This window comes from Lathamus discolor, chromosome 3 (assembly GCF_037157495.1).
Source record: "Lathamus discolor isolate bLatDis1 chromosome 3, bLatDis1.hap1, whole genome shotgun sequence".
NCBI classification, from domain to species: Eukaryota; Metazoa; Chordata; class Aves; order Psittaciformes; family Psittacidae; genus Lathamus; species Lathamus discolor.
In genome coordinates this window covers 12,960,664-12,988,640 of record NC_088886.1, presented here as the reverse complement: position 1 = coordinate 12,988,640, position 27,977 = coordinate 12,960,664, and the positions used below count along the sequence as shown (strand labels likewise).

At 41.0% G+C, this 27,977-nt stretch overlaps 1 protein-coding gene across 5 annotated transcripts in view; it reads left to right on the top strand.

The window, feature by feature from the left end:
• The window catches only part of PTPRF (protein tyrosine phosphatase receptor type F), a 394,296-nt gene that overhangs the window by 175,999 nt on the left and 190,320 nt on the right, over window positions 1–27,977 (top strand). For all 5 annotated transcript variants that reach the window (XM_065673567.1, XM_065673566.1, XM_065673568.1 and 2 more), the window contains 2 exons: window positions 17,062–17,207; window positions 19,980–20,121. In XM_065673567.1, the coding sequence (XP_065529639.1) occupies window positions 17,062–17,207; window positions 19,980–20,121 (288 nt within the window). The remainder of the gene's footprint in view (window positions 1–17,061; window positions 17,208–19,979; window positions 20,122–27,977) is intronic.

The window sequence follows — 27,977 nt, the reverse complement described above, 5'->3', positions numbered from 1 at the left end:
AATAGCTTTTTGTTTGGAGGGTAGAGCAGCACTGAAGCAAGCCGCTCAGCAAGGTAGTTGATTCTTAATCCTCAAAGCTTCCCAAGACTCAGCTAGGAAACACCACCACACAAATGATGGTCCCACTTCCAGCAGGAGGTTGGACTGGAGACCTCATGAGGTCCCTTCCTGATACACTCTTATGACTCAATGGAGCCTTTTCTGTAAACAGTTGAAGAAAATTGTTACCTTTTTCCACCCTTCCTTACCTGTACTGTGCAAAGTGATGCCAGGCTCCATGAAGACAGTTATGTCTGCTCCAACTTTGATTTGTATCATGTGTTTTTCTATCCTGTGCAGGTGTACTAGTCAAGAGACATTTGAAAGCACTCACTTTCCTCAAGGAGCTAGGACAAGAATATTTTAGCAAGCTGTCACTTGTTTAGGTCAAAGAAGATACAGTCAAGTTTGCTGCAGTGTCTGCTTTGGTTTTGAGCCGGTCCTGTAGCACTGGAAATGGGGGTTCGGTGTGTCATGTTTGGCAAGCAGAGCACGTTGTGGGCCCTCAGCGGCAGGTGGGAAGAGCTGAGCTGCCTTTGGAGCAGTGGATATCTTGCCTTTTGAGAGTGCAGTTATCTCAGCTGCGTGGTCTTGGCTGTTTGTCACCAATAAGTAATAAAGACCATAGAAACAAACCCACTTGTCTCCTCTTAAATCCCTGAAGTTAAAGAACTTGAAAATCCAACTGCAAGCATTGAATATTTACTGAGAATATACTGGCTAAGAAGTTAATAGTATATTTTTCTCTGATTTTATATTGAAAGCTAATAGAAGGATAGTAAAAGTAAGCTCTAGGAAGCGAGTAACATCACTACTGCTTTGCTACAGCTTCCTCCAGAAAATGGCTCTTTAAATAGTGAAGCGTTTTCCTTGTTTCTTTTGTAAATGGAATGGGCTTCTCAATGCTGAAAAAATTACAGTTCTGAGTCACTTCGATACAATCAGTCTCTGTAAATCATGTCAAATTGGCAACGAACCTGGTTTTTAAGGAAACTTCAGAATTCTGAAAAAGGAATTGCAGAGCAGATGTCCCATGCAGCTGAGGTCCGTTTCCTCAATAAAACATGGGCAAAGAATTGGAAGAAAGGAAGGGGTCTATAAAGAATATATATTTTTCCTTAATCCTGCCTAACAACTCCTAAATTCAGGCTTCTCTTTCCTGTGCAACTTCAGATTTCTCACTTGGGCAGCAATGAAGTTGTTTCTGTCCTCCTTCCTTTCTGTAGCACATTTGACAACGTGTGACAGTCCTGCATTCAATTTAAGCTATTTTAATTTTAGCAATCAGCGTTGCGACTGATCTGTTCAAGAATCCTTATTCTGAGAAAGAAAAAAGGACCCCATATCCCCACATCTCAGGAGATAAGGATTGGAAAGGCGTCTCTGGAGTTTTTCCTGAGTTCCTGTTTGTGTTAAGAAAACTGCTGTGACTTTCCTAACCGGTTCAGCTGCACTGCCATAGAATCATAGAATAGGTAGGGTTGGAAAGGACCTCAAGATCATCTAGTTCCAACCCCCCTGCAATAGGCAGGGACACCTCACACTAAACCATCCCACCCAAGGCTTCATCCAACCTGGCCTTGAACACTGCCAGGGATGGAGCACTCACAAGCTCCCTGGGCAACCCATTCCAGTGCCTCACCACCCTAACAGGAAAGAATTTCCTCCTTATATCCAGTCTAAACTTCCCCTGTTTAAGTTTTAACCCATTGCCCCTTGTCCTGTCACTACAGTTCCTGATGAAGCGTCCCTCCCCAGCATCCCTATAGGCCCCCTTCAGACACTGGAAGGCTGCTATGTGGTCTCCATGCAGCCTTCTCTTCTCCAGGCTGAACAGCCCCAACTTCCTCACAAAGGAGTTCATGAAGTGTGTGCTCGGTTGCAGGCCAGCCCATCAGTGCCTAATGGCAATGTATGCAGTGTGGATATGCTCAGAAACTGCTGCGGATGAATTATATACATGGATGCCTGTTAATACAGTAAAAACAACACTTGTTTTGTTGGATGTAATTTATTTCACAAAGTTCTCTTACTCACAGGTGAAGCACCAAATTAGCAAAACAAAAGTGGCTGGTAATATTAATAACGATTGCAGCAGTCTGAAAGATAAATCCCTGTCTGCTGCAGTGCCACTGCTGAATTTATAATACTTTGAATGGGGCTTTCTAATACCTGGAATTTAGAACATTGGCCTCTGAAATGTGATTTGATGCAACTCAATGAAAACACTTAATAGCTTTTAAGATGCAGTCACCTGGAATAGGAGGCTGTATTTCCTTATGGTGGTGGACTGGTGTGTCACTTCTCTCCATGATATGGCAGTGTGATGGCTTCACAGTGCCGAGACAGTTGGAAGTTTTAAATTAATGTGTGATTAATTTCTGTACTGTCACCATCTTTTCTCAAACCTTTAATTCCTATGCCAGCTTTATCACCAGTAATAGTGGCAAAGTGCTTGGCTGAAGGAAATGTGCATCTCGGATTATGACTGGTGCTGCTGGGTGATTTCAGCACTTTGCGAATCATGTTGTCAGCCTTGGTTTTACAGTCTAAGCTCTGGGAATGTGGGTGGCTGCTGTTGTGCTGGTGGGCTTGTTCTCCTAGATTACAGTTCATCTGCTTTTCTGCCTTTATCTCGCTTTTAATTACCTGAAGTTATATTATAAAACCAGCAGAATTGCATGTTTTGTCTGACTTTACAGCATAGTTCCTATTTTGCACAATAGGCTTGCCTTTCAGGCTTCTGGCTACTTAAAAAAGAACTTCTGTTCATTCAATAACCGTGGTTAAAGTGGAGATGAGGACGTGCACGTGTGTATGAAGTACAGGTTTCTGAGCAGCCTTGTTAGCAAACATTTTCTGTGTATGATCAATAGAACTGCAAGTTTTCTTGAAACTCAGAAATGGTACGTCATGAGAACATTGTGGGCGTGATCTTATCAGTTAAACTAAACCTGAATGGTTTCTTGGGTCAGTTTAAATTATATCGAAGGATTAATAAAAGCCATATCCAGCTGCATAACTTAATAGGACTGGGGGTGGGGGGTGTGTGATAGTAAGATGACAAAGTGTAATCTCAAGATGCCCAAACCCAAATGCATGCCTTTTCTTGGTTTTTAATAAGATGATGGTGATAAAAGTAGTACGGATTCTACTTGAAGAGAGTACAAAGCAGAATTCAAAGAAACCTGGTAAGAATCAACATGCAGTATCTTTCTTTAAGAGGAGATTTTCAGTCTGGCAAGTCTCATGGGGGTTATGCAAGACAGAAAACATTTTACTGTTCTTAAGAAGGGATTGAAAATGGTGTAAGATGTACACTGAGGGAAAGAACAGGGGCAGAGGTGGACCAGAACCCTTTTCAGCTGGAGGATCATGTTAGCATACAAACAAATGGATATAACTGGCAGCAAATAACTTAAACGTCAGTCTGTTTTAATGCTGATGTTTCCATGACCATCATTTTGGAACAGTTCTCCAGTAATAAAAGTGTGACTGAAACTCAACTTATTTTAAGATGGTGTGTGATCCATTTACAGGACAGGTGGTGCAGTGCAGCCCCTGTGGGGGACAGGACTCTGCTTTGGGGGGCCCCTTTCAGGCCTCTGTGCCTGTACGTTTTGGCTGTCCCGCATCACACTTGCTCTCTGACAGGCTCTGGTGATCGGTTGCTGCTGCTTAGTGTTTCTATTTCAAGATTCTCTTTAATAACAGTGACAGGCTGCAACCCATTTGGTACCCTGTTGGTGTAACTAATTCTAACTCAGCAAATGGGGAGCCCCCCTTTGATAAATGTTTATTCTTGGAGAGCACAAGTGGAGTTGGCAGGCACCTACCTTCAAGTCAGTCTTTAAAAGATAACATGAAAATCAAAGATTGATAATAGGCAGGGGATTATTCCTGCATGGGTAATTCTTAAGCAAGATCCATTTGCCTATATACAGGTATGCTATCCTCACCGTTAGCAGAGCTGAGGGACTAATAAAATTCACTTGAAGCAGGCATAATTAGACAGGCTCTTTTGTCTCATCCCATTCTTTCTAGCCTGCGTTAGGATTTAGAGATGCACTGCCTTGCAGTACGTAGGGAAAGCTGCTGCCATTCTTTCAAGCTTCAGATTCGTGTACAGATTTGCGTTTCACCCTGGTGTACGTCCTTCATTAAATATAGTAGGATGTCAGATTCCCGACGTGGAAACAACATTTTCTTTCTCACGCATGTAAAACCTGAGAAGCACAGTTAGCTCTCACTGAGATACCTTGTCATCCTCTTTGCTAGTATGGATTTTAGTTCAGCAAATTGAGTGTGAAGCCAGGAACCTTGGGACTCGGTCAACAGAAGGGGGATGGGTGAGAAAAACTTAGATACAGCACTCTAAAAGGCAAATCTGTTTTCTATTATAAATACATCCTGTGTAGTCTTCATAAAGAGCTTGAAAGAAGCTGAACCTTGCAGGTTTAACATCTGTGTGTACGTCCCTTAAGCTTGTAGCTTGTGGTGGTTTTGTCTAGCAGTGAGAATGAAAGTGATGCAGGCAGACTCTAAATACAGCAAATCTCTAAGCAGCATATCTGTTTACTGCTCTCTCATGGCACCTGCAGCCTTATATGTATTTGTGAGTCTCAGATTTGGGGCTAAAACCACTTCCAGGGTACAAAAGTCAGTATAAGCTGGTGTGACCAGATCTGTGATCAGTTCTCCCCTGATGGGCTTATCTTGTTGAATGTATGGCAACGAGTCAATGCTGGAACTGCCTCTCACACTTCCTCTCTGCGATTGTATGGATCTTGTATGAACTTGGGACTTGCTGCTGACATGAGGAGAAATGTGGAAGAAGGTGCTGGAGGTCTGGGTTGAGGGACAATACAGAAGTGTTTGTGAGTAGGTCATGGCTAAAACATAAAGAACACATTTGAGTTAAGAATGTAAGAAGGATGTGGACCTGTTGGAGCAAGTCCAGAGGAGGATCACTAAGCTAAGATGCTCAGAGGGCTGGAGCACCTCTCCTAGAGAGGTTGTGTGAGAGGTGTTCATCTCAACAGAGCTCAACAGAGGCAGCTCTGAGGAGGCCTGATAGCAGCCTTCCAATACCTAAAGAGGGCCTTCAAGAAGGCTGGAGAAGTGGGGCCTTTGTTAAGAGCAAGTAGTGATAGGACAAGGGGAGACAGCTTTAAATGGAAAGAGGGTAGAATTACATTAGATGTAAGGAAGACATTCTTTACTCTGATGGTGGTGAGACACTGGCACAGGTTGAAATTGCCTAGAGAAGCTGTGGCTGCCCCATCCCTGGCAGCGTTCGAGGCCAGGCTGGATGGGGCTTTGAGCAACTTTGTCTAGTGGAAAGTGTCCCTGCCCCCGTGGCAGGAATGTTGGAACTAGATGATATCTAAGGTCCTTTCCAACCCAAACTCTTCTATGAAGATGCATAGTGAAGGCCACAGCAACTTTTCCCAGCGTAGCAAACAGTGACTTCTCCGTGTGGTCCACAGCTTTGTGCATTTATTTGCAACTCTATGCATAATCAGGTGAAATAAAAGTAAAAGCTGGTGCAGGTGAAAGGCCCTAGAAAATCAAATCTGGAACCATGCCTGGTAGCTGAAGATTTAAGGAGTTTAGTTTGGAAACAGAGGCTGACCTATTCATCTACACAGAGAAAAGTTATTAAAGTGAAAAGAGCTTTTCATTTTATCTGCTAAATTCGTAACACAGCAAGGAATGGATGCTAGAAAAATTAAATCAAGAATGCAGCAGCCATGAAGGTGATTAATTTTGATGCCTTTCTAGAAGCCATCTCTTGCTGAACCAGGAAGCCTTGGGTGCAGGATGGGACTGTGCACCTCCTGGGATGAAACGCCAGCTCTGTGCACAGAGCAGGGCTGGATTGCAGTGACTGTAAAATTGCAGACGTCTGGCATGTGTCACTTGTTCTTTTTACTGTGGGTTTCAGACACCCAGTATTCACATTGGATGGAGTCAGATGTTTTCCACATACATACAGAGCCATTTTGGGAAAACTCGCGGGCAGTTCATGGACAGGAGACAGCAGCTTCTAGAGCTTCCCTGGCTCCATCACTGATGGCACCAAGGTCAGTGTGCAGCTGGGTGCTGCACAGTGCGGCCTTGGCATTCCTTTTTGGTTCTTGACTTTCGGCTGTGGAAGATTGGAATTGCTCAGCAGTCCTTTGCCAGTGCACTCCTGCTGCCAGGCAGAGGTGGTAGCCCTGGAATCAAAGCTGCTCAAATGGCTCAAATGCTCAAATGAGCTGTGTGTGGCTTTGTGTCTTTGTTTAGCCACTGCAAAAATACACTGTTAAGGGGAAAAAACTCTTCCTGGTAGATCCCAGAAGCGTTGATCAGACTCTCCATCGAGGCTTACCAAGGAGTCTGACTTGGGAGAAAGCTTTTTAATGTGGAAATAGTCCTGTTTCTTGGGGAATTTCAAGAAAGACTGAGCAAAAATTATTAACTTTTTTTTTCTCCTTTTTTTACACTTGGGAGTATTTAGTTCGGGTGCCTGGTTACCTGATGGAATTTTTTACACTCTGGTAAACATTTAAATGTGGAAATTATATTTCTTGGTTTTCTGCAGACTGTACTACAGATGCTGCATGATAAAACAGTTGCTACGAATAGGAAAACAAATCAGAAATGCCCGAGTGTGCTCATTATCATTAAGCAAAAAGTTTTCCTCCTCACCAGGTAGATTAGCAGAATTTTGGTTCATTACAAGGAGGAGGACAGAACGGTGTTCAGCAGCACTAAAATGAAATGCAGGTCCAGGTCCCTTCCTGAGAGCTCAGGATGTCCTTGCTTTAGTAACAGATACTCTGAAGAGGTCGCTTACTCTGGCTCCCAGTCCTATTAAAATCACTGCACTATTCTCTCTGTTGACAAAATGAGGTTTACATTCACTTTTAATTTCTAAAAGCAGGGGAAAAACCTGAGCTTGGCAAAGCCTTTTGAACTGCTGAATCAAGAACTAGCTGCTTTCAAAGAGGGATTAAAACCTTTTAATCCCTTTATGTAAAAGAATATGGTGTTTAATGTGGTAGGCATGCTGGCAAAATTAATTTTCATGTTTTTTCAAGCACAGTATTTCAGTTCTGTCTTTGTTTTCTGGTCCTGCATATCTTACAGATTCTTTACTCTCTGCAATACGCTTATTAACTTTGAAGTTTTGACGAAATTTTTGCAAATAACAAAATGCAGATTTGGAAGGAAAAATAAGTTCCTAGGAGCAGGCACAGCTCTTCCATACTGCCTCGGGCGGTATTGTGATGACTGATTTCAGAGTCCAGTAGTTGGCATTATTATGCGCTTGTCCGATGTACATATTCTGTGCAAAAGAGGAAGCCTGAATTCGGTTGCTGAATGTTGTGTATGATTAAACAAATGTTCTATATGTATGCATCTGAAAGCCCTTAAGTGAATGTTGTGTTAATAGTGATAATTGGAGGCAGTCTCCCTGCAGTCCTTTCTCAAGCTAAATAAGGGCTAAGGCCAAAGGCCCAAATGTTTAATTTTATTAAACACAGAAGCTGAAAAATTTATTAACTCAGAAAGTGTGTATTACCAAGTTAATTGGAAGTGCCTTTAAGCTATTACCAGGTGGAAATTTGACTTCAGGTTTCAATTTTAAATTAAAGCAAAGCAGAAAACCATTCTGTGAGGCTCCTGGAAGGTCTGCAGTTAGAGCAGCGCTTCTCTGCTCTCCCTTGTTTTTCTACTCCATACAATACTTGGTATAAATGCTGTGAAGTTAGAGTTGAAAACTAAACCCGTGTATAGGGGTCTGGCTTTTGCCCAAGACCCGTAGCAAGCTGCACACATGGGTTGTGGGTGCTCTAGGGAAATGTAAAAGCAGAAGAGAGCAAATGAAGATGGAGCAAGTTTTCTGCCTTCTTTTAATCAGTATTCTTCAGTCGTATGCAGGACTGCCTAGTGCTTCTTGGCATATTTTTCTTTTTCTAGTTATGTGTTATTTCAGTTATTGGAAGCAATTGTAAGAATGGTGTCAGAGTAGAGAGGTTGATTTCTATTCCCGTGTCACCCCCTCCTTTCCTGGCACACAAAAAACTTTTGAAAACCCATGGACAAGAGTCAGTCACAGCACAGGGATTAGCCAGAGTTTGGGATTTTCTTACTAAGATATAAAGCAGCTCACACTGAGAGCCAGCCAGGCACTTTGAGAAAGACATTACAACAGCCTTGAAAAATAAGGAGAAAATTTGCCACCCTGTGCGCAAAATCTGTAGGCACCCTGCAGATATGATACGAAGAGAAACCACCTCCCCGTTGTATTAAAGTTTAAGTTTCCTGCCTAAAACTCTCTCCAAAAATATATCAGCACCCAGAATATTCAGTGCTGCTGAGTGACTTGCACAGCATCCTTGTGTGATGGTTGCCTGAGACAATTCTGTTTCAGTATCATGTCAGTTAATTTTAGGCATTTAAACTCTTTCAACAATTTCCATGATTCATGGACAGAATTAGAAATTTACTGAAGTGTAATACTATGATGACAGGCTGTTGCTGTAGTTTATTAATATCCAGTAATCGTGGCCTTAACACTTGAGTGAACAAACGGCTTTTAACCGGTATTTCTGTAGAATAAGTAGGTTTATCCAAACATTAGCATTTAACAGTGGATACCTGGTTTCTACCGATGAAGGGTTGGTTTATGTGTAATTGCCCTAAAGAACACAGGACACATAGGGTTTTAAGATGTTTCTTTAAGAAGAAATTTTCAAATATTAAATTTTGACTTAAAGACTATTTAATGTTTTATATCAGATTTAATAAGTATAAATCCTGTATTTGTTAAACGGATAAGAGGGCTTGGAAATGCCAGTCTAGGTGTGAAGGTTCCCACCTGTGCGTCTGCAGACACACCTCAGCCCTGTCCAAGGCTGTGCCTTTAGACTGGGCTTATAGTAAGGAAAGAAGTTATAGAAATTGTCAGCACCACCTCTTTGATGAGATCATGAAGAAGCAGCAAATCAAAGATTCTAAGAGTTTCTGGGCTTAAGTCATTTCAAATACCAATAAAATTACACACTTGACCTACCATGTTACTCCTGCATTCTCCTCAATTAAACTTACTACAGAAAAATAAAGCACAGTGGGTCTTGCCTGCTGAAATGAGTACCTTCTGTCTTAGTTCACAGTATTTTCTGCTAGTGTTTGGGGAAAAGCACAGCCTCTGCTATATGACTGCTTTTATTACTTTCGTAATGTAATTTTTCTACTGAAAGTTGCAAAGGTCATTGAACATGTTAAAAGATCTACTTCTTAGAGTTTTGTGTATTAATCATTCACTTTATGTGATTTCATTTTGTACAAACACAGAAGATATCTCTGAGTAACTTTATGGAAGTAAGGAGATGAAGGTGAAGAGAAATGCAGCTTGCTTTGAGATAATGTTTGTAGATTTGATTATCACGGACAGCCACACTTGAAACTGGAAAACTCAACCACTGAAATTGGATTGAAATAGCAAAATCATTTGTCCTAGCAGTTGGGAATCTCTTAAGCATTAAAACCTAATAACAATAAGATGATAAAACAAGAGAGGAGGATGTGCAGGTAACATTAGGTAACCTGTAATTCAGAGTAATCTGAGGAATGTGTTGAATTTGGAATGCTATTTTCTGTGATTGGGATGCAGTTAAGTGTTTTTTAAAGTGGATGGGAGAGAAGGTTATGATCCATTTGCTGGATAAAAAGAAAATTGTGTATGTATCTGAGCATGCAACACCCCGCTATATATTAGCATTTATTTAATAAGTACCTTGCACCAAGCGATAAAGGACAAAAATTTCATTTACAAAGTGCTGACATCTTAGTGAAATAAAACCAAAATAGGAAAAATAAGGAATGAATTAGCACTGTGATCGCTGAGACTCACTGATGGCTTCAGTAAGCTGCTGTTGAAGAAAACTTCTTTCAAGGCTCAAACAGGCTCTTCCTTCTTGTATGTTGTACAAGAATTAAAAACGTAAGTTTGAAAAATTGTATTTTGCCAAACAGTGTTCTTGATAATCACAAAGGGAAGGAACCACATTTAAAAGATGGCGGGTATAGTGAAAGGGAAACCATAAGGATATTAAACATAAGGGTAGGTGGAGAGCCCACTGGTTTGCCTTCTGCCCTGCAGCAGATGCTTAGGAGAGAACTCGCAGATTAGGTTTTACTAGAGTATCTTTCCAGTAGACATCCATCCATATACAGATATCAGTCATCCAAGATCATAAAGGAAACACAGAAATACCTTTGTTGTAAATGTAAGAATGTGCCACCTCTGTCTTCTAGACCACCTTATTTCTACTTCAAAGTCATTCGTGAACCTGAGAAAGTCTGTGTCATTTTTAGTTTCTTCCCAGTGTTACAACAACTGAGCCACATCATCATTTTTCGTGTATTTGTCCCGACAGCAGCCATGTGAGAACAGCAGGCAAGTTTTACAGTGGAAGATGAGGCATATTTGTGCCTTGGCATATGTGACAGGGAAGGTTAAAGGCAGGGGTTTAAACCTGATTTTCACAATCTCCAGGCTCAAAGAACTACTCCCGTTATCTTTTTGTGCTTGTACCAATAACTTCTTTTAATTCATTTAGCCCAGGCACCTAAATAAGGTTACCCATGTACGCCTATTGTATGTGCTTATCTAGTTCATCTTGTATCACAGCTGTAATTTTTTTCCTTCACAAAGGAGACTATATTCAGTCTTAATTTAGCCAGGTCATAAAAGCTTTCAGATAAAAATACAAGCTCCCCTACCCTATAACGCCGGTCTTATTTTTGGCTGCCCTTCTATTTAGAACAGTGGGCACTTGTAGCATGAGGACAGAGATATTTTTCTTCCAAATCTCTCGCAGCAGGTGAGTCTTCATAGAACACTTAATTGCAGACATGTGTTTAATAATTCATTTTTCTCAAACCTGTGTGCAACTCTTTGGAAAAAAATAGCATCTACAAGAGCAGGAGGAGCAGTATGTTTGTCAGTTTCTGGATTAAAATTTTTGGATGAGGTATATTTGATGTGGCTGCTAAATACTGAAAAAGCATCAGGATTCAATTTAATTTTCTCATTTATTTTAAGAAACCATCTAATGATGGGTGTTTGAAATAAAATAAGTTAATATTTGGGTATATGAAGCATATTTATGGTGGCATATATTATGTTTCAGCCACTTGAAATTTTTGGCTCTTAGAGAATTACAAGGATGCATCTTTTATGTGCCTATTGTGTGCTTAATGTATAGCAAAATACAAGGATCTGTGCTAAATATGCATGATCCAGCATCATTTTTCAAGGCTATGGCTGGTTTTCAGCTCAGGTAATGCAGATCATATGTCGCTTCTCAGAAGCCACAGTTCACGTAGAAGACACCTTGCCAAGTCAGAGGGAGGATACACTTCTGTGCCTTGGCCTGGAAGGCAGTCTGGCAAACGAGACTTTTCTCCCTGGGAAAGTCCTTTGGGCTCAGTGAGAAAATGCACAGCGTAAAACCAGCAGATACGATGAAGTAACTCTGAACCGTTCTGGTAAAGAGAGGAAATCCTGAAAAAGTGAACTGAAATGTTACTATGCTGCTACAAACATTTGGAGGGGCAAATTTTAAAATAGCTGTCACAATGGTTTTCTGATTTATAACAGTTGTTTCACAATGAGCAAATTGTGTAGAGAACAGGAGAGAGCTTTATATATAAATGTGGGTGAAGGGAGATGCATCTTCACTGTGGCCCTGCAGGAAGACCATGTCAGTGGCTCTCCAATAGACCAGTGTCTGCCTCTGAGAACTTCGGGCTCCCAAACCCATTACACTTGCTTTTGCTGGGGAGGGCAGACAACAGCCTTACTGATTAGTGCATACCTAACTTGACTGCTTGTACTTCTCTCTCTGCCTTTCTGCACCCATGTTCTTGTGGATCTCTTAAAATGTTATTCGAGGGATCATTTCTTCTGAAAACACTACACACCCTAGCTCAGCCCAGGACTCTGCATGAGTTTCCTGCTCTTTTCCAGCATAGTGGAGTAGACTCGTGTGCCTGAATCTCTGTTAGCCCCAATTCCACACCATGAGGCCCTTCTTGTGATTCACTTTATAGGATTATCCAGGAATGTGTGCTTGCTCAGCAGGTGACTTTCTCAACACTACTGACTATGAAAGGGAAGTCCTTTTCTTCTGAAATGTTGGTCTGGGGTTTTTGGGGGGTATTGTGGGTTGTTCTTTTTTTAAGTTCTTCAGTGGAGAGCATGTCTGAGCAAGTTGTTATTTTTCAGCCTTCAGCCAAAGAAGATGAAACCTGCTTCCTTCTCTTGTATAAGAAAATGCTCTTTTTCATGGTCTTCCTTTTCAAAGCTGTGTTGTTCCCATAAGCTCCCTAGAATAATTTAGTTTTGAGCAAAGACCAAACAGGGAAAATTTCAGCCAAGAAGGTGAAAGTTTTCCCATTCTCCTGCCTGAAGCTTATGAGTGAGTAGAAATTATGATAGCAGTAATTTCCACTCCTGGTGTAGTGGGAACCTGGGTTATGAAGTGAGGAGCAAAAATTAGTTTAAGAGTGAGAACTGAATGTGCTCCAGGGATCTGACACTGAGCAGAGAGGGTAGAGAGGGAGAGGCTGGAGCTGGACTTGGATTTATCAAATTTATCAGGTGATAAATACACCAGCCTGGAGTTGTTACTCCACGTGATGGAGTAAGCAGAGGTGGGCGTGATGGGCACCCAGCCATCCGGCACCTCTCCCTGCTGTCGCCCAAGACTTGCTCGTGAGGGTCTTTCTCGAGCTGATATTTCACAGATTTGTCTTTGGAATACGATGGCTCTTTTTTTTTTTTTTCTTTCCTCCATTTTTTAGACTTTTAGTAAAAAAAAATCTTCAGCTTTGCCTGGTCCTTAGGTCATCAGGGAAAAGTCAGGATTTCACTGTGAAAGACACTTCAGTTCCTTGTATTTATTTGTAGTTTGAACAGCAGACAGCTAAAACTTGGTATGTTCATAATCTTCTGTGGAGACTCTGGTCATTTCGAGTTTAAGAAGATGGGAAAGACCACAACTATAGGCTACTGATTAAATACTGTATTTTGGGTACATTCTTGTTTTTTCTGATAGTGTTTCTAGGGCTATCCTGTGAGTACAAATGCTCAAAACAGGTTAAAAAAGGCTGTTTGTACCATCACCTGGCCCTATCTGTGGGGGTTACAACTGCCCTTTGGAGGTAACTAGTGATGTGTCCCACCGCAGCTTCCTCCTGGCAGTAGAGCTGCAGAGATGTTGGTTGTCTAGTCCACTTAACATGCATTTTCCACAGACACCAAGATTTTCATGGATGATCTGTTGCACTTCTGTTAGCTCTCACTGAGATAAGTTTTGGGAATTGCTGTAACAGTTACCAATCAGTATAAAAATATGTGTACTCATGCCTGACTCTATTGTCCAGGGGCCAGAACTCAGGATTTTAGGTTTGCTTAATTAGTACTATCCTTCCATTTCAGAACTTTAGGGCATACGAATGCTTAAACTGTCTTTGCAGAAATACACTTTCCCAGACCATGTGAGGATTTGGTTTATATATATATATTTGGCATACTTTTCTGACCAGTCTCAGTGGATTAAATGGTTTCCAGAAATCAGAGTTGATGAATTAGATGTGCAGGGGAAAAAGATTTATTGCAACAACGTAAGTTCAAGGCAGCAGAGGCTTTTATTTTTGTTTTACTGTAGGTGAACATTCAGTTTCCTCTTGTTCTGTTTTTTTAGATTATTGACTGTTTGGGGGTATTTTATTTTTTATTTAGAATGTACAAAAGTAACGTAAGTCCTCAGTGTATGAGCTGGGGAGTAGGTGTACAGTGAGAGATATAATTGCATTGTATTCTTCAAGGACAGAAGTTTTTGGATTCTGCTGTATTTCTCACTTGAAAAATTTACACTATTTTACTAAGATCACAGGGTAAATAACAGAAAATCAAAAAAACAAATCAACTGCCAAAATGCAATACAAGAGCTCAGCTCAGCACGCTGCGTAGCAAAGCAGTCAATCACACTGCAATCACTAGCAGCCTGAACAGTAAATTAACATTTCACTGGAATAGATGAGAGGTGAATAAACACAGATATATGTAAATATAAACTAAGTAGAAATAGACATGATTATAGATGAGTAAATACATGAAATCAGCATCAGTTAAGCAAGCACACTTAATAATTATTTGCTGTTCAGCTGTTCCTGTCAGGACAATGTGCCAAAGACTGCAGACAGCAGCCCACATGTCTTAAAAGGCATTTTCTGGGTTTTGAGCTATTTTTATTTTGTGCAGTCCTGGGGCTCCCTTCACCACCGAGGGTAAAATTCAGTACACCTATGTGTGACGCATTTCTGTAGTCAGGTCAGGTCTGTGATACTCCTTCGCAGAACCTTGTTGAGGACAGAGCACGTGTATCTGCTTAGATGTGGACAGTTCTGACCTTGGTAGGTCCAGCATCTGCAAAGAGCTTTTGGAAGTAAAGCTGAGCAAGCAGCAGTAGTAGAGATGCAGGCCTGCAGCTTAGTGTGTCAACTGTGACCTCCACATCACCACCAACCATCAGGGTTGGCATGTCCCCTGGTGCCTGTGGTCCATGCGGGTGGTCGGTGGGCTCCCTAGCAGGCTGTCCAGCTGCCTCAGCAGTGGCATGCCACCCGCTCCTCTCTGCAGAGCGTGTCCTCAGCTAGTGGTTGCAACTGGTCTGACCTCCACTGGCCAGCTGCCCACCCAGTTGAAGGGAAATACCTGCTCCACCATCTCCATGGGTTGCAAGGGAGTCTCTGCTTGGGCACGCAGTGCTCCTTCTCCTCCTTCTGGCCTGGGTGCACGCAGGGCTGTTTCTCACACTTTTTACCTCACTCCTCACTGCTGTGAGGCATTCTGCCTTTTCTTAAACCTATTACCAAGAAGCATTGCCATGACAAGCGTGGCTGTGCCCTGATGTGGGGCCATTTTGGAACTGGCTGTGTCCAGCGCAGGGGAGCCCTGCCTTCTCCTCACAGAAACACTCCTGCAGCTCACCCCAACACCCCATACAGATGCAGTGTGTGTGAAGCAAGAAGCATCCTGGGCCCTCAGCAGTCTCCCTGGTCTCATCCGCACATGTTGTAGTAGGCCAGAAGCTGGCCTCTGGTCTTTGCCAAAAGCAGCAATTGGAGGATGTCGCTTGGTCGAGCTGCCGTGTGTGTTGTCACACCGTGCCATGCAGCAGGGACAGCGGGGTCTGTGTAAGATGTTAGTGTGGGCTGAACCAGAAGGTGAAATTGGGATTAAGGAGATAGCAAAGTCTTCAGAGATAGCTGTGTAAGGGCAAAATTGCACTCCGCAGTTTCAGGTGCACGTGCCAGCTTGCAGATGCTGAGGTAGAGGTGCCATCTTCCACAGTGTTCCCCAGCTCTGTCTGATCCTGCCATGAGCCATTGTGCTCCCTACCCTGCTTCAAAAGAAGAAAACAAAAAGTGGCTTTTTGCCAGGTTAGTGACAAAATCTGCACCACAGAGGCTGTGGTGACCCTGGAGCTGCTTTTTAGGGGCTTGGGCATCAGTATCTGGAGGCAGGGAAGGGAGGTGAGGTGCAGAGCAAGGCCCCCTGCCCTCTTTAGTAGCTGCAAGCTGCCAGACTGGCCCAGCTCTAACTTGCACCTGCACTTTTAGGATTTTAATCTCTTAAACTTTAGGAAGATGCATTTAAAGATTGTCTTCTTTTGGCATCGCTGAAAATGTATCCCTCCTAGATGAGGGGAACTCAGCCCTCAGTTTATGAGAAGCTTAGTGTTTAAAGCACCTGGGCTTACAAGTGTCGTCCCCCTCTCCCTCAAGGACATACTCATGGATGTGTCCAGAACATGAAAGATGTGGAACCACCACCAGCTCCACTTGAAATGTTGGTTCAGTGTCTTGGGGTTGAACAGATTTTGCCTCTCACTCCTTTCTACATCCCAGCAGTTGTTTCTGCCCCATTTACAGCTCAGGTTCATCTTTGAGGGGGTCAGTCAGAACTGTATTTGAAACATGACCTTAGTGCACTGAATGACATCATAGGTGGATTCCGCTAACTCCTTCTCTGGAGTTTAATGTTTTAGTGCCTAATAGGGATACAAGGTTATCAAACACTTCTCACGTGGATGGAATAGTGTTTCAAAATGATCATTTGGTCACAGATTGCAAAGTTTTCTTGTACAGCAAGAGCAAAAGAAAAATACAGACATTCCATCTGGATGCCAAGTTTTATCCATCCAAGCCTGTCAGGTAAATCCAGAAGATGTAAAGTTACAACTGTATTTTCATGAAACTTTTATTGATTATTAAAAGGTTACATGGTTCCTCTCCCCCCTGTATTTGTATCTTTTTCATTTCTTGTTGAGACTTCCAGGCCTGAATGTCACTTTGCTTTTGTTGCTTTCACTTTAATTAGTCTTTCACCAAGAATAGGCCAGCCTGTGCAAGTTTCCGGATACTTACAGACCAGAATTTTTATGTCAATCCACATATAAAATGAAATTCAAGGGTGTTATTTGTATACTTAAAACCGTATGTGTTAATTTTTATGAATGGCTTAACAGCTTTCAGGAAAACTAATAGCAACGTATGGCAGATTCTGTAGGTTTGGTGTCTCAGCTGTTGGGTAATTTCCAATGCTATGACCATGTTATAAACCTGCAAAAATCCATTTATTAAAAAAAATAAACCGTAAAAATGGTTCCAAATTGTCATATACCTGAATGAATGCCCAGGGGGCCGGCGGGGGAGCCCTCTGTTGCCCTCATTTACAGTCAAGCCAGATGGACTTTATTCATGTCAGGAAAAAGAGGTACTCAAGCAGAAACTGTGCTTGTCATGTTGCAGCCTGCGCTGAATTTCTGTGTCCGAGGCCATTCAACCTGGATTTGTAGTAGGAGCACCAATTGTCTTATAATTTAGATGAACATGAAACGTTCCTTATTTATCTGATGTTGTATCCTCATGGGGGTGATTTGGTTATTTTTCCAGGCAAGCCAACGTTTATGAAAGCTCCCGAAGATCAGATTGGGATTTCTGGAGGAGTGGCCTCTTTTGTGTGTCAGGCAACAGGAGAGCCCAAACCTCGTATCACATGGATGAAGAAGGGGAAGAAAGTCAGTTCTCAGCGGTTTGAGGTAATTCCAAAACAAAAATAAGAATTTGATAATCAAATCTAATGCTTGTGGGTCTTAATTACACAATAATCATCATTGTAACTCTGGTATCTCTGCATCACTACAGTACAGAGTCTAGAGCTTTAGAGTAAAGTCAGTTTCCTTCCCTGCAACAATGCGGTCTGTAGTGTAGTGCAGGTGTTGTCTTTGAGCTTGATGTTTGAAGCATAGGCATAGGACATCCTTCTTCAAATGGGACGCTGGTGCTTGCAACTGGATGGCAGATAAGAGTTGGATCTAGCAGTAAATTTCCATTTTCATTGTCAAAATTGATAAGGCGCTCCAGTAGAATTCAAAAGTGGGAGGCAGAAATTCTAATGAAAGGCTTTCTAAGTGATGTCTACTGCCATCTCTCCAACACATGTGCTTGGAAGGGGAACGGTGAAGTAATCCTGAAGGGTGAATTGACTTCCCTGTGAACTAAAGTCTGAAAGAGAGGAAGATTGAAGAGTAGGTGTAAGAAATGCTTTTGAAAAAGGGTCCAATTTGGTCCATATTTTAAATAGCAAATAGATTTTCACTGACTTCCTCCACCTTTTTCTCTACTTTCCTTCTTTGGAGTTGGGATCTTTTCTCTAAAAATGCCCTTGGAAATGTGACCCTTCTACCATTCTGTTGCCTTTCCTCTAATCCCCTGTCTTTGATGGTTTTACTTTTTTAACCGGAGCACAAGATGACTTTGCTGCACAGAATGGATTGATTAAATTCACCAATTTTAATCGTGATTTTGTATGTGAGCATAAAACCTCAATTAATCAATTTTAGTCTTGTTTTACATTGTTATTTTTCCCTAATAAAGGTTACATTTTGTTGTATAGTAATCATTTAAACATTCTAATTTTTTAGTAGCTGTAACCTTTACAGTGAATTTGGTACTTACTGTGGCTGATGGGAGGGCTATGTAATATATACATTCATATGAGCAATTTTATACCTTTGTTCACATTAGTTTTGATCTGTAGGCATTTTTATGGGATATTTTATTAGATAGTGAATAATTATCTTTCTTTTTTTGGTAGATTACTATGAATTTTGTCTCATTACTAAGCTAGCCTTTATTTGGAGGTGTCCTGGTTTTGGCTGGGATAGAGTTAATTTTCTTCTTAGTAGCCGGGAGGAAAATCGGAATTAACTTTACAGGAAGAAGAAAAAAATCAACAAAACAAATCTGATGAACACATACTAAGTTATTACACAAAAGATGTATCTATTGCTAACAAATGAACAGCATTTTGGTCTCAGTGTTTATCAAGTCATTAGTAGCTGTAGCTCCCTTCCTTTGACACAGAGTGTTTGTTCAAAGGATAGTAAGGGCAAAAGAGCTTTTCTGCTGTTTCATCTCTTAGCTTTTTAGTCCTTATCACTGAAGCGATTTCACATCTGACTTTGTCTTGGTTTAAAATTTGGCAGTAGCCCTCCCTGTCCTGTGTAAAGGTTATAGGAAGTCCAGCATTTTGTCACAGTTGTATATTTAATTTAAAATTGAGTATTAAAAAAAATTATAATTCCTTAAAACATACTATGGTGATGTTAATGTTTCTGTGTCTTTCTCTGCTTTAACCGCAAATTAGGTTGTTTTTTTTTTTTTCCAGATTGTTCTGTTACTTAGAATAGAAGGACTGTTCTTTCCAGCCTGAGGAATACCAGATTTTCCATGGTCTTGGTTACCTTTTGATTTCTAAGTATTTCTCCTGTCACTGGAGAGTCTTGTGTCACACGTTATTCTTCTTCCTATTTTCACTCGTGTTCTTTATGCTGTTTAGGAGAAGGACTCCTAAACAGGGTCTTGTGAGCAGTGAAGGTTTTGCATGTGGGTAGTGCAGGTCCTAGGCTGACATACATGTGTCTGGAACAAAATATAGCTTAGTCCCTTCATCTCCCCTTGCAGTTCCCAAGTGACAGGAGGGGGGCTTGTGCCTTTCCCTCATGCTGTCACCATCTGCAGTTCAGTTAATATTTCTAACTTTTGCTGTGCTCAGTAATAGGAGAAGGATGAGTTTGGCATTAACAGTGGCCTGAGGCTGTGCCTTCCTGTTAAGGAGCACTGTATAGTTATCCAGCTGCAAACTGACAAATACCTCTTTCTTCCATGTAGAAGTTAGAGAAATACATGTTACAGCGTAGCTGGATGGATGGAAAGGCAATGATTTATTAAGGACTTAATTTATTATGCTGGGGAAGGAATTGTAATTACATCATTGTTGATTATGCCAGAGTTGTAAAGTACCTGATGCTTAAGGACATTAAAAGCCGTCACTTTCTGCCGGAGTTAGCATGCACTGTAAGTGCTCAAGGTTTTATTCTAGTTTAGTTACTATTTTCCTGGTAATCCCGCAAGAGTATATCATTCTGCTCTTCCATCAAGGTGAAAGTTTGCACTAAATTGCTGTCAGTGTGATTAGTAAAACCATTAGTACAAATATGGCTCAGATGTTTTAAATCATCAGATCCACATCTTTATTACCAGGGTGATAATTTGTCAACCTTAATTGACTCATAAAGAACCTCATTGGATCCTCATTTGTTCTGGCCTCCTCAGAGGACAAATATGTTCTTGACTCTGAAATTTTTGCATTTCTGGACATGGAACACTTGACTAATTGCATGGTATTTATTAGCTTACAGGGCTTGTTTTGGTTTAGTTTCTGTTTTTTAACCCCTAGATTGTGTTAACTCTAGGTTTCTGATGGAGAAGATAATCAGTAAAGCAGTCCTTTCTTTTCATTGTTAAAGGTTATAGAGTTCGATGATGGATCAGGATCGGTTCTGCGGATACAGCCGCTGCGTGTTCATCGAGATGAAGCTATCTACGAGTGCACAGCAACCAACAGTGTTGGGGAGATAAACACGAGTGCCAAATTAACAGTGTTAGAAGGTAAGTGGGAAGTTTTTTCATGCCTTAGGTGACAGAAGACATGGCTTTGGCAGCTATCTTTTGGTTTGGTGCTTTTAAATGACCTGGTGGTATTTTAGATTGGTTTGGAAAAGCTGTGTTCTTTCTATATCATTTGCTGTAATTTCACCCAGTGTTAGAAACTAAGACTTTTGAGGCAATCATGAAAGGATTTCAGATTCTGAACTTTCTCTCAAGTGTTTTAGTTGTATTGTTTGATTGAGATGTGTCATTTCTAACTTGGAAGGCTAGCTACAGAAGCACTTGTATACTTTTCTTATCTGTCTGCTCTGATATAATACCCATCTTCAGGGTATCTAAGAATTGTATCTGACAGCCATAAACTTAATCTATGTTGCTACACCTTCTGGATTAAATCAGCACAGTTCTTGAACAGATTTTCAGGTTACTCTTCATATTTTGAGTTTGATGTGGCATTTAGCTCAGTTTGCTCTTCAAAGTAGTCACAACTTGTAATTCTGTTTCTTCTGTTAAAGAATAGATTTTGATCCTTGTCCACTATATAGGCAGGTTTTATTTTGCTTGCTGTGTTGTTTCCTCTCAGTGGCATTTTTTGTAGAAGAGCAGTATATTAGATACAAAAAGCATTGTGATGAGTCGATGGGGTTGTTTTTTTTCTTATATTAGATTGTCAGATTCATTGTCTGCTTTTAAGGAAATTGGGTTTTTTTCAGCTCATCAATGTTTTGTATTATTTGTTCATATATAGGATTTTGTAACTGTACTGAGATATTCTGAATCTGGGACATTTGGCTGAGTGGATTCTTTCTTATTTTACTTGCATTTACTAAGACAAGCAGGAAAAGGATTAGGCAAATCGCTTGGCATATATGGAGTGATGTAGAAACTTTTGAATAATGAAAAAGGCTAGATGCGAAAGTGTTTGTTGTATGATTTTGAACCAGAGGTGACTGGTTATCCCGGTGGTGAGTGTGCAAGCCATACATGACAAGCTACCTGTTGTCCCTTGTTCTCCCACCCCCATTTATAGCATAAAGGTAATCTTATTTTCCTCTCTGCTCTGTGACAAAGAATACAAACAACTGTGGCGTGCTCAGACACTATGGTGATGGGAATCACAGAAATCATTCACTACTTGATAAGATCGTGTACCTTGTTTCTGGAGGTTGGGCATCTGAAAGGATCAGCTTGCTCTTCAGTAGTAGTATTACTATGAATAGGATAACAGATGCTATAGACTTGAAAATAATTGGGGAGAAATCACATTCTTTTTGTTACTTCTTGCTTTTGCAGTCATGTATGTGAGTGCATAAAGCTCAGTGGAGATCTTTCAGTAGTTTATGTGCAGATCTGCATTTAAATGCTTCTTGCAGCTGTATTTTTGTGACACTAGATACTTGAATACCCAACTGTGTTCCAAGCACATTCCTGTTTCCTTTGGTTGCAGTTGCCTTTATGTATCTCAGATATGTATGCATATGCACACACACACTAATAATTTATTTGCTCTGTGTTAAATGTTCAAAGGCCCACAGAGACATGCATTGCATGAAGGAGCACAACAGTATTTCTTAGCTCCATGGTGCTCCTGCTGCTTTCCTGATGAGGTAAACCTCCCAGACCACAACATTAATAGGGAATGTTAGAAAAAGCCAGAGACAGGAAAAGACACGTATGCATGCAAGTGAAGAGCCACAGAAGCAACAATCACTGCCAGTCAGACACAGAGCCTGTTTCTCTATTTGGAGATGTCCTTTAATCAGGGGTAATGCTAGTTTAACATGATCCCATAAGGTTAAAAATGATATGCAGGCTGGGGGCTATGTTTTCCTCTCTAACTGAAGAGTATCGACCCCTCGCTGAGCACTCTTGTAATGGGCAAAATTAAGAAACATTTGCAGTATAACAGTTTGTATGTGCTCATGCATATAGAGCTGTGAGCTTGATTACCAAGGATGAAGAGCTACTTGTGCCTCTTATGTTGGCTTAACTGATGAAGAAGATGAGTTTTGTTATGATGTATCTGTATTTCAGAAAAAACATATTTCTCTTTTTCTGAGACTTTCTATGGACAGGTCTGTATTATTTTTTTTCAGTCATGCTATCTTATTGTTCTGTGCTGTCTGCCTTAGGTTATGCTGTTTCTGCATTTTGGGAGTGTGAATTTTTTTAGTATTAATGTTTCTTTGCTTACTTGTTGGCAAAGCAGATATTGTAACTCAGTGCCCTGTTTGTGGTTGTGTGTAGTCTCAATGGCCTCCAAAATGTAGCGGTAAGTGCCCCACCTTTGTTAAAGCACTACTTTCCTAACATTAATTTTTTAGAGGTATTTGAAAATGACACCATTCACATGGAACCCTTGATACCTTCAAGGCTGTCAACTAGGACTGAATTTTCCCTGTGCTTCTGGGGTTAAAATAATTTCTGTAGTTGCTCTCAGGTGGCAGTTTGAATGATGCAGACATTCTGCAATTCCTTTCAAGAATTTGACTAATGCAGTGGTCCCTGGTGCATGACAAAGCTCTGTCATAGATGTCCTTATGGTTACATGCAGCTAAATACACAGCATGTATTGATCTTTGCGTTAAAAATCCTTTTTAACAGTAAGTTTTAATGCTTCTTCACAATTTGCTCTTTAGCACATAGGCCTTAAGATTAAATCCAGAAGTTGTAGTCAGGGTTTAGCAGGCTGTTATTAGATGCCTTTGTAGCTAAATAATCTGGAGTTTTATTTTACTTAGATTTTTGCAATGTTTTACAGATCAGAGGCAGATAATCCTTTCTAATTGCCAACTTACTCCATTCTGAATATTAAGAGAGAAGCACAAGTCCAGTCTCCTGGAGGAACTGGGAATTCTCACATTAGTGAATCTCTTTCAACAGTTTGGTTCCCTACTATGCTTTCATTCTCTGCTCCCATGTCTCTCATTTTTCCCCTTCTTAACTGCAAGTCCTGTTGTGACCAAACTACGTATACTTAGTGTAACTGGAAATTATATCTCCTGTTGATAGTAGGAGAAATAGACTTGCATATACCTTCTCATTTCTCCTGGGTAGCTGATAAGCTGAATTATGTATGAGTCATACTGAACATTTCTATCTTTTTTCCAATTATGACCCGAGGCAGCACAGAAGTACGTACATTCCTGCCTGCCTGGCAGAGGAGGGAAAGCAGCACAGAGAGGAGAGGGCTAGAATCAATAAGCTGACACACATTCCCAAGAAAGGCCTCGGGGACAGTTAGTGGCACTAACAAATTAATAAATATATTATTCAGTGTTAATGTTGAGAATTACAGAGCTTTTTAGATAGGGAGATAATACGAAAAGTGACTAGGAAGGATGCCAGCGTGGAAGAACGTGGCAGCAGGCTTATTGCAGGAGTGTCTATGTGGTGTTCTTGCACAAAACTCCTTCTAGGTTCTGCACTGCAGCTGTATGAGGAAAGGTGATGATAACATTGTCTCTAGTTGCCTGTGCACCAAAGTGTATCTTCAGTCTGTGGTTTCCAGCAAGCTCCACCCAACAGGAAGACAGGGAAAATTAGTGCCAAAAAAAAAAAGTCTTCTAGGGGTAGAGGGAGGAGTACATAGATTCTTTGGGAAAGGAAGGAGGCTCAAACACAATGTGTATTATCAGTCCCTTCTCCCAGGACTTTCATAGAGTGATAGAATTACAGAATGGTTTGGATTGGAAAGGGTTCAAGAGATCATGTAGTTCCAACCCCCCTGCTATGAGCCGGGACACTTTCCACTACACCAGGTTACTCAAGCTCCGTCCAACCTGCCCTTGAACACTGCCAGGGATGGGGCAGCGACAGCTTCTCTGAGCAACTGGTGCCAGTGTCTCACAGCCCTCATAGCAAAGAATTTTTTCCTAGTATCTAATCTAAATCTACCCACTTTCAGTTTAAAGCCATTCCCCTTGTCCTGTCACTACTTGCTTGGTTACAGGTTTTGATTTCTAGAATTCAGAAATGACATAATTGTAACTTGTCCTTTAATGCTCTGGAAGCAGTCTTATTTCACTCCTCCATAACCCAGAGCATATAGTCATAGCCAAGTGGCACTGAATATGTTCAGTTTAATTTTCCTTTGTTTTAAAGTAGGTTAAATGAAAATGAAAATACCATGTCCAATTTCCATTTCCAGCACAGATTTGTGCAAATCCCCTATGCTCCTGTCCCGAACTCCTAATCGTGTGGCATGTAGTTATCTGCCTGGAGAGGCTGCCAGGCTCACAGGAGAGCAGCTCCTGGTAAAGAGGACAGACAGAAGAGCTGGTAAAGGGTTCCTTCACACTGCTTTTCAGTCTCAAGGTAACCCAGCAAGTTAAATTTCACTGGCTGGCTTTGTGCTGGCAGAACTCAGGGAAGTCCTGGTGTGCTTCAGTGAAGCCCTGGAAAGTTCCCCAGTGTGCAGCAGTTGTCCCAGGGTGGGAAGCACCTCCACGTTATCGTAATTTGCTGTTTACTGAACCATGTCATGAGCTTAATTTCATTCACCATCTGCCAGCTGCATTCCAGTTCCTGGGGTTACCCTGTTTGAAATGCTGTAAATGATAAAGCGTTTGACTGTTACAAATGATTTCTGCAGAGAGCTGGATCTCAGAAGGCTTCAAACAATATTCCTTTTTTGTAAACACTCTTCTTAAAGTGATTTTTGTTACTGCAGTAGTAAACAGAAGTTAGTTATGCTTGATCCTTGTTTATGTTTGGTTAGTTCCAAAAGGGTCAGTAAGGTCATTGTACTTTGGTTCATGTTTGTCTGCATTGCATTTGCATCTTTTTGCCAAGAAGAATTTCTAGCAATGTGTTATAAAATTGAAAGAATTACAGAAGGGAAATGGCATCCATTTGCATATGCTCTTTCTGATTGTGTAAATTAATTAAGGCTCCCCATACCCTGCTGCTCCTGGGATTGGTAGTATTCTCTTCATGTTTCTGATTAGCAGAGGACAGGTCTTTCCTCTACATGTTTCATGTCCTGCTGTAACTTCCTTTGGTCTCTCCCTGGGAGGAAAGGCTGTTGTGGTGACAGAGGTTCTACTCCTGTTCTTTGCTGTCTACACAAGCAATCCAAATAGTAATTTTCTTTCTGTATGAGGCAGGCAGTTAATGGATCTCTGTAACTATTGCATTTCCAAGAGCTGCAGCACAGTGATCCTCCACGTGCTTCACTGCTTAGGGAAATGTCTTAAAATACAGTGATACACAGAGAAATGAAGATGTCTGAATGTGTTTGCTTTGCACTGGATTATGGCACATCCCATGCTTGTTAAAAAAAGAAACATTAAGCTAATTACTCATGGTGACCTCACTGAGAAATTTAGGTTGTCATCTAGAAGAGTGTAAATCCGAGCTCATGTGGATTTAAGCTCTTAAGGTATAAATGGTGTTCACAAGGAAAGAGTATATTGCACTGCTTGACCACAGGTTGCCTGGTATTGGTCTGGTAAGTCAATTTAGGAGTTTTGTCATCATGTTAAGAAATCTGGTCATTTCTCAGGTACTGAACAGTGGCTAAAAGAATCGTAGAAGTTCAAGGGAAAGAGGTTGTATCTTGGTGCCATAGCATGCAGAACATTGGGCAGAACTCGTGATCTGTTCAATTAGACCAAGAAAATCTACAGAGACTGTTTCACTTGTATCCCTTATGTCCTATGCTTTCAATACCTAGGCTGCCAGTGTATCTGAAGAACTATTTTAGCTATTTAATTTTTGGTCTCTGTAGAGCACCTGTTACCTCAATCCAGGTGTGAAATTCCCGGTTCTCTTCATTTTATTTATTTACTTTCAAAACTTGGATTCAATAAGGATGTTAGTCCTACTCTTACAGTTTATTTTTTAAAATATTTAACAAGAAGGACTTTCTTGGCTGTGAGTAAGAGTCAAAGAAGTAATTTTCTCAGGTGAAGAAAAGTTTCAAGTGTTGTTGGTCTATCCTCCAAACAGGAGAGTCAGCAGATCTTTAGAACATATCAGACCCAAATGCCATAATTTCCATTTCTTATCTCTGTTTAAATGATTAACTAATGGCACATAACCATATAATGTATGTGAGTTCCAGCAGGAGGCTGCCATGCACTAAGGGTAACATCTAGGTTCATTCCACAAGTTTATGAAGCAGGAAATACAACCTTTGAAAAGTTTTTTATGAAATACCACTTAGTTAATGCCAAGCTGAACCCTTTGGAGTTGTGCATTCCCATAAAACCTTGTGTCTGAAAAGGTACTGACCTCTTAATCTTGGGAACATTTTTCTTTTTACAGCAAGCAGCTGTTTCTGCATATTGCCTCTCAAATGAGGTCATGTGAGATTACATTTATAACAGAATGGGATGTTGTCACATTCTTATCAGCAAACTAATGGTGTCAATGATATTGCAACACCCAAAAGCAGCACCTGTGATTCAGGAAGGACTTGCCAGCTAAAACCAAGGGAGGTTAAGTAACAAGCAAACAAGAAGGAAGTATATTCTACAGAATTCTACCAAAGCTCTAACGGGATTCGTATCGCTAAGTACTATTAGCTTGAAGTTGTAAATGTGCAGTTGTAGTAGTAATATATCCTGTAAAAAGAGCTCCCTGTCTCTCACAATTGATTTATTCAAAGTTTATTCAGCAGTTGGTAAGTGCTGACTTTGGTGCTGGAAATCGTGTTCAGCTGAGGATTTTTGTCACTAATAACAGTTGTGTTCTTTCTGCTCACTCCATTTCTTAAATCCCTCATGAAGGTATTCCAAAATGTGGATGCTCATTCAGAGCCTTGTGGCAAACTCCTGGTAACTTCTCCTTGTTACGAAAATTGATAATTGAGTCCTGGGCATTATTTTCTCTCTCTTTTCTTGGGCTCAGGGTGTAGGGACAGGTTGCTTCTCACTGTATGCTATTTTACAGTTTCCAGGGAGATTGTCATGGAAAGTGTGTCAGGCTGTTCTACTGCTGCTCTGCTGTCAAAACATTCAGCCTATTCCAGTAGGTAAATGAGACACAAACAGATTAGTTTAACTCTCTGGCAGAGATGCGCTCACACAGGCAGGTTCCTGTCTTGCTGGGGCGGTGTCCCTGTGGGTTACCATCTCCCAGCTGAGACCAGGGATGGCCAGATGACTGCTTCTGCATCTCTGTTCCAGTTGGAAATCAAGCAGGTTAGATTAAATCATCTGTGGTTTAAAGTAATCTGTTTTGACTTTCTGTTGGAACAGACTATTGGTCCCAGCTGGGAGGCAGCAGCCACCAGCACTGCCCTTCATGTCACTGTAGAAGGGCTGGCGTTCTGTGTACCCCAAGTCCAAGATAACAACAGTGCTTAGGCACTGGGATTTTTATGGTGTCAGTAGGCAGTAAACCAGGATGGAATCCTTGTCTTAGGCCTTAGACTAAAAAGAGTGGTAGTCTAAAAAGGGTGGGAGAGTGGAGCAACAAAGTGAAGGAGGTGTCCTCTAAGCTTTTTGGACTAGTTAGGATGGAAGAAAAAAGGGCAAGAATATCATATGTATAATGTCACAGAATGCTAATCTTGAAGTACCTGTATTTGTTAGGGAAAATGAGTGTGTTTAGGTTGAGATGTTTGCTAGCTCATGCTAATCTGTAGCAGAAAGTGGCCAAATAAGCCTCCCTTGCCAGTAGAATCCCCACATTAGTTTCATAGATGATCTGCCAGTCTTTTTGATTCTCCTGGTCTCAGTGGTCCTATTCTATACCTGTTCTTGTTTGATCTGAGGGACTTTATTTTGAACACACCAACTAGAGATGTGCACACAAGGAGTCTTACAACTGTCTTTTCAAAAGCACTAAAGGATTCATGGGTTTTGGAGATACAGAGTCAAATGTATGCTGGAATCATAGCTGGTTTT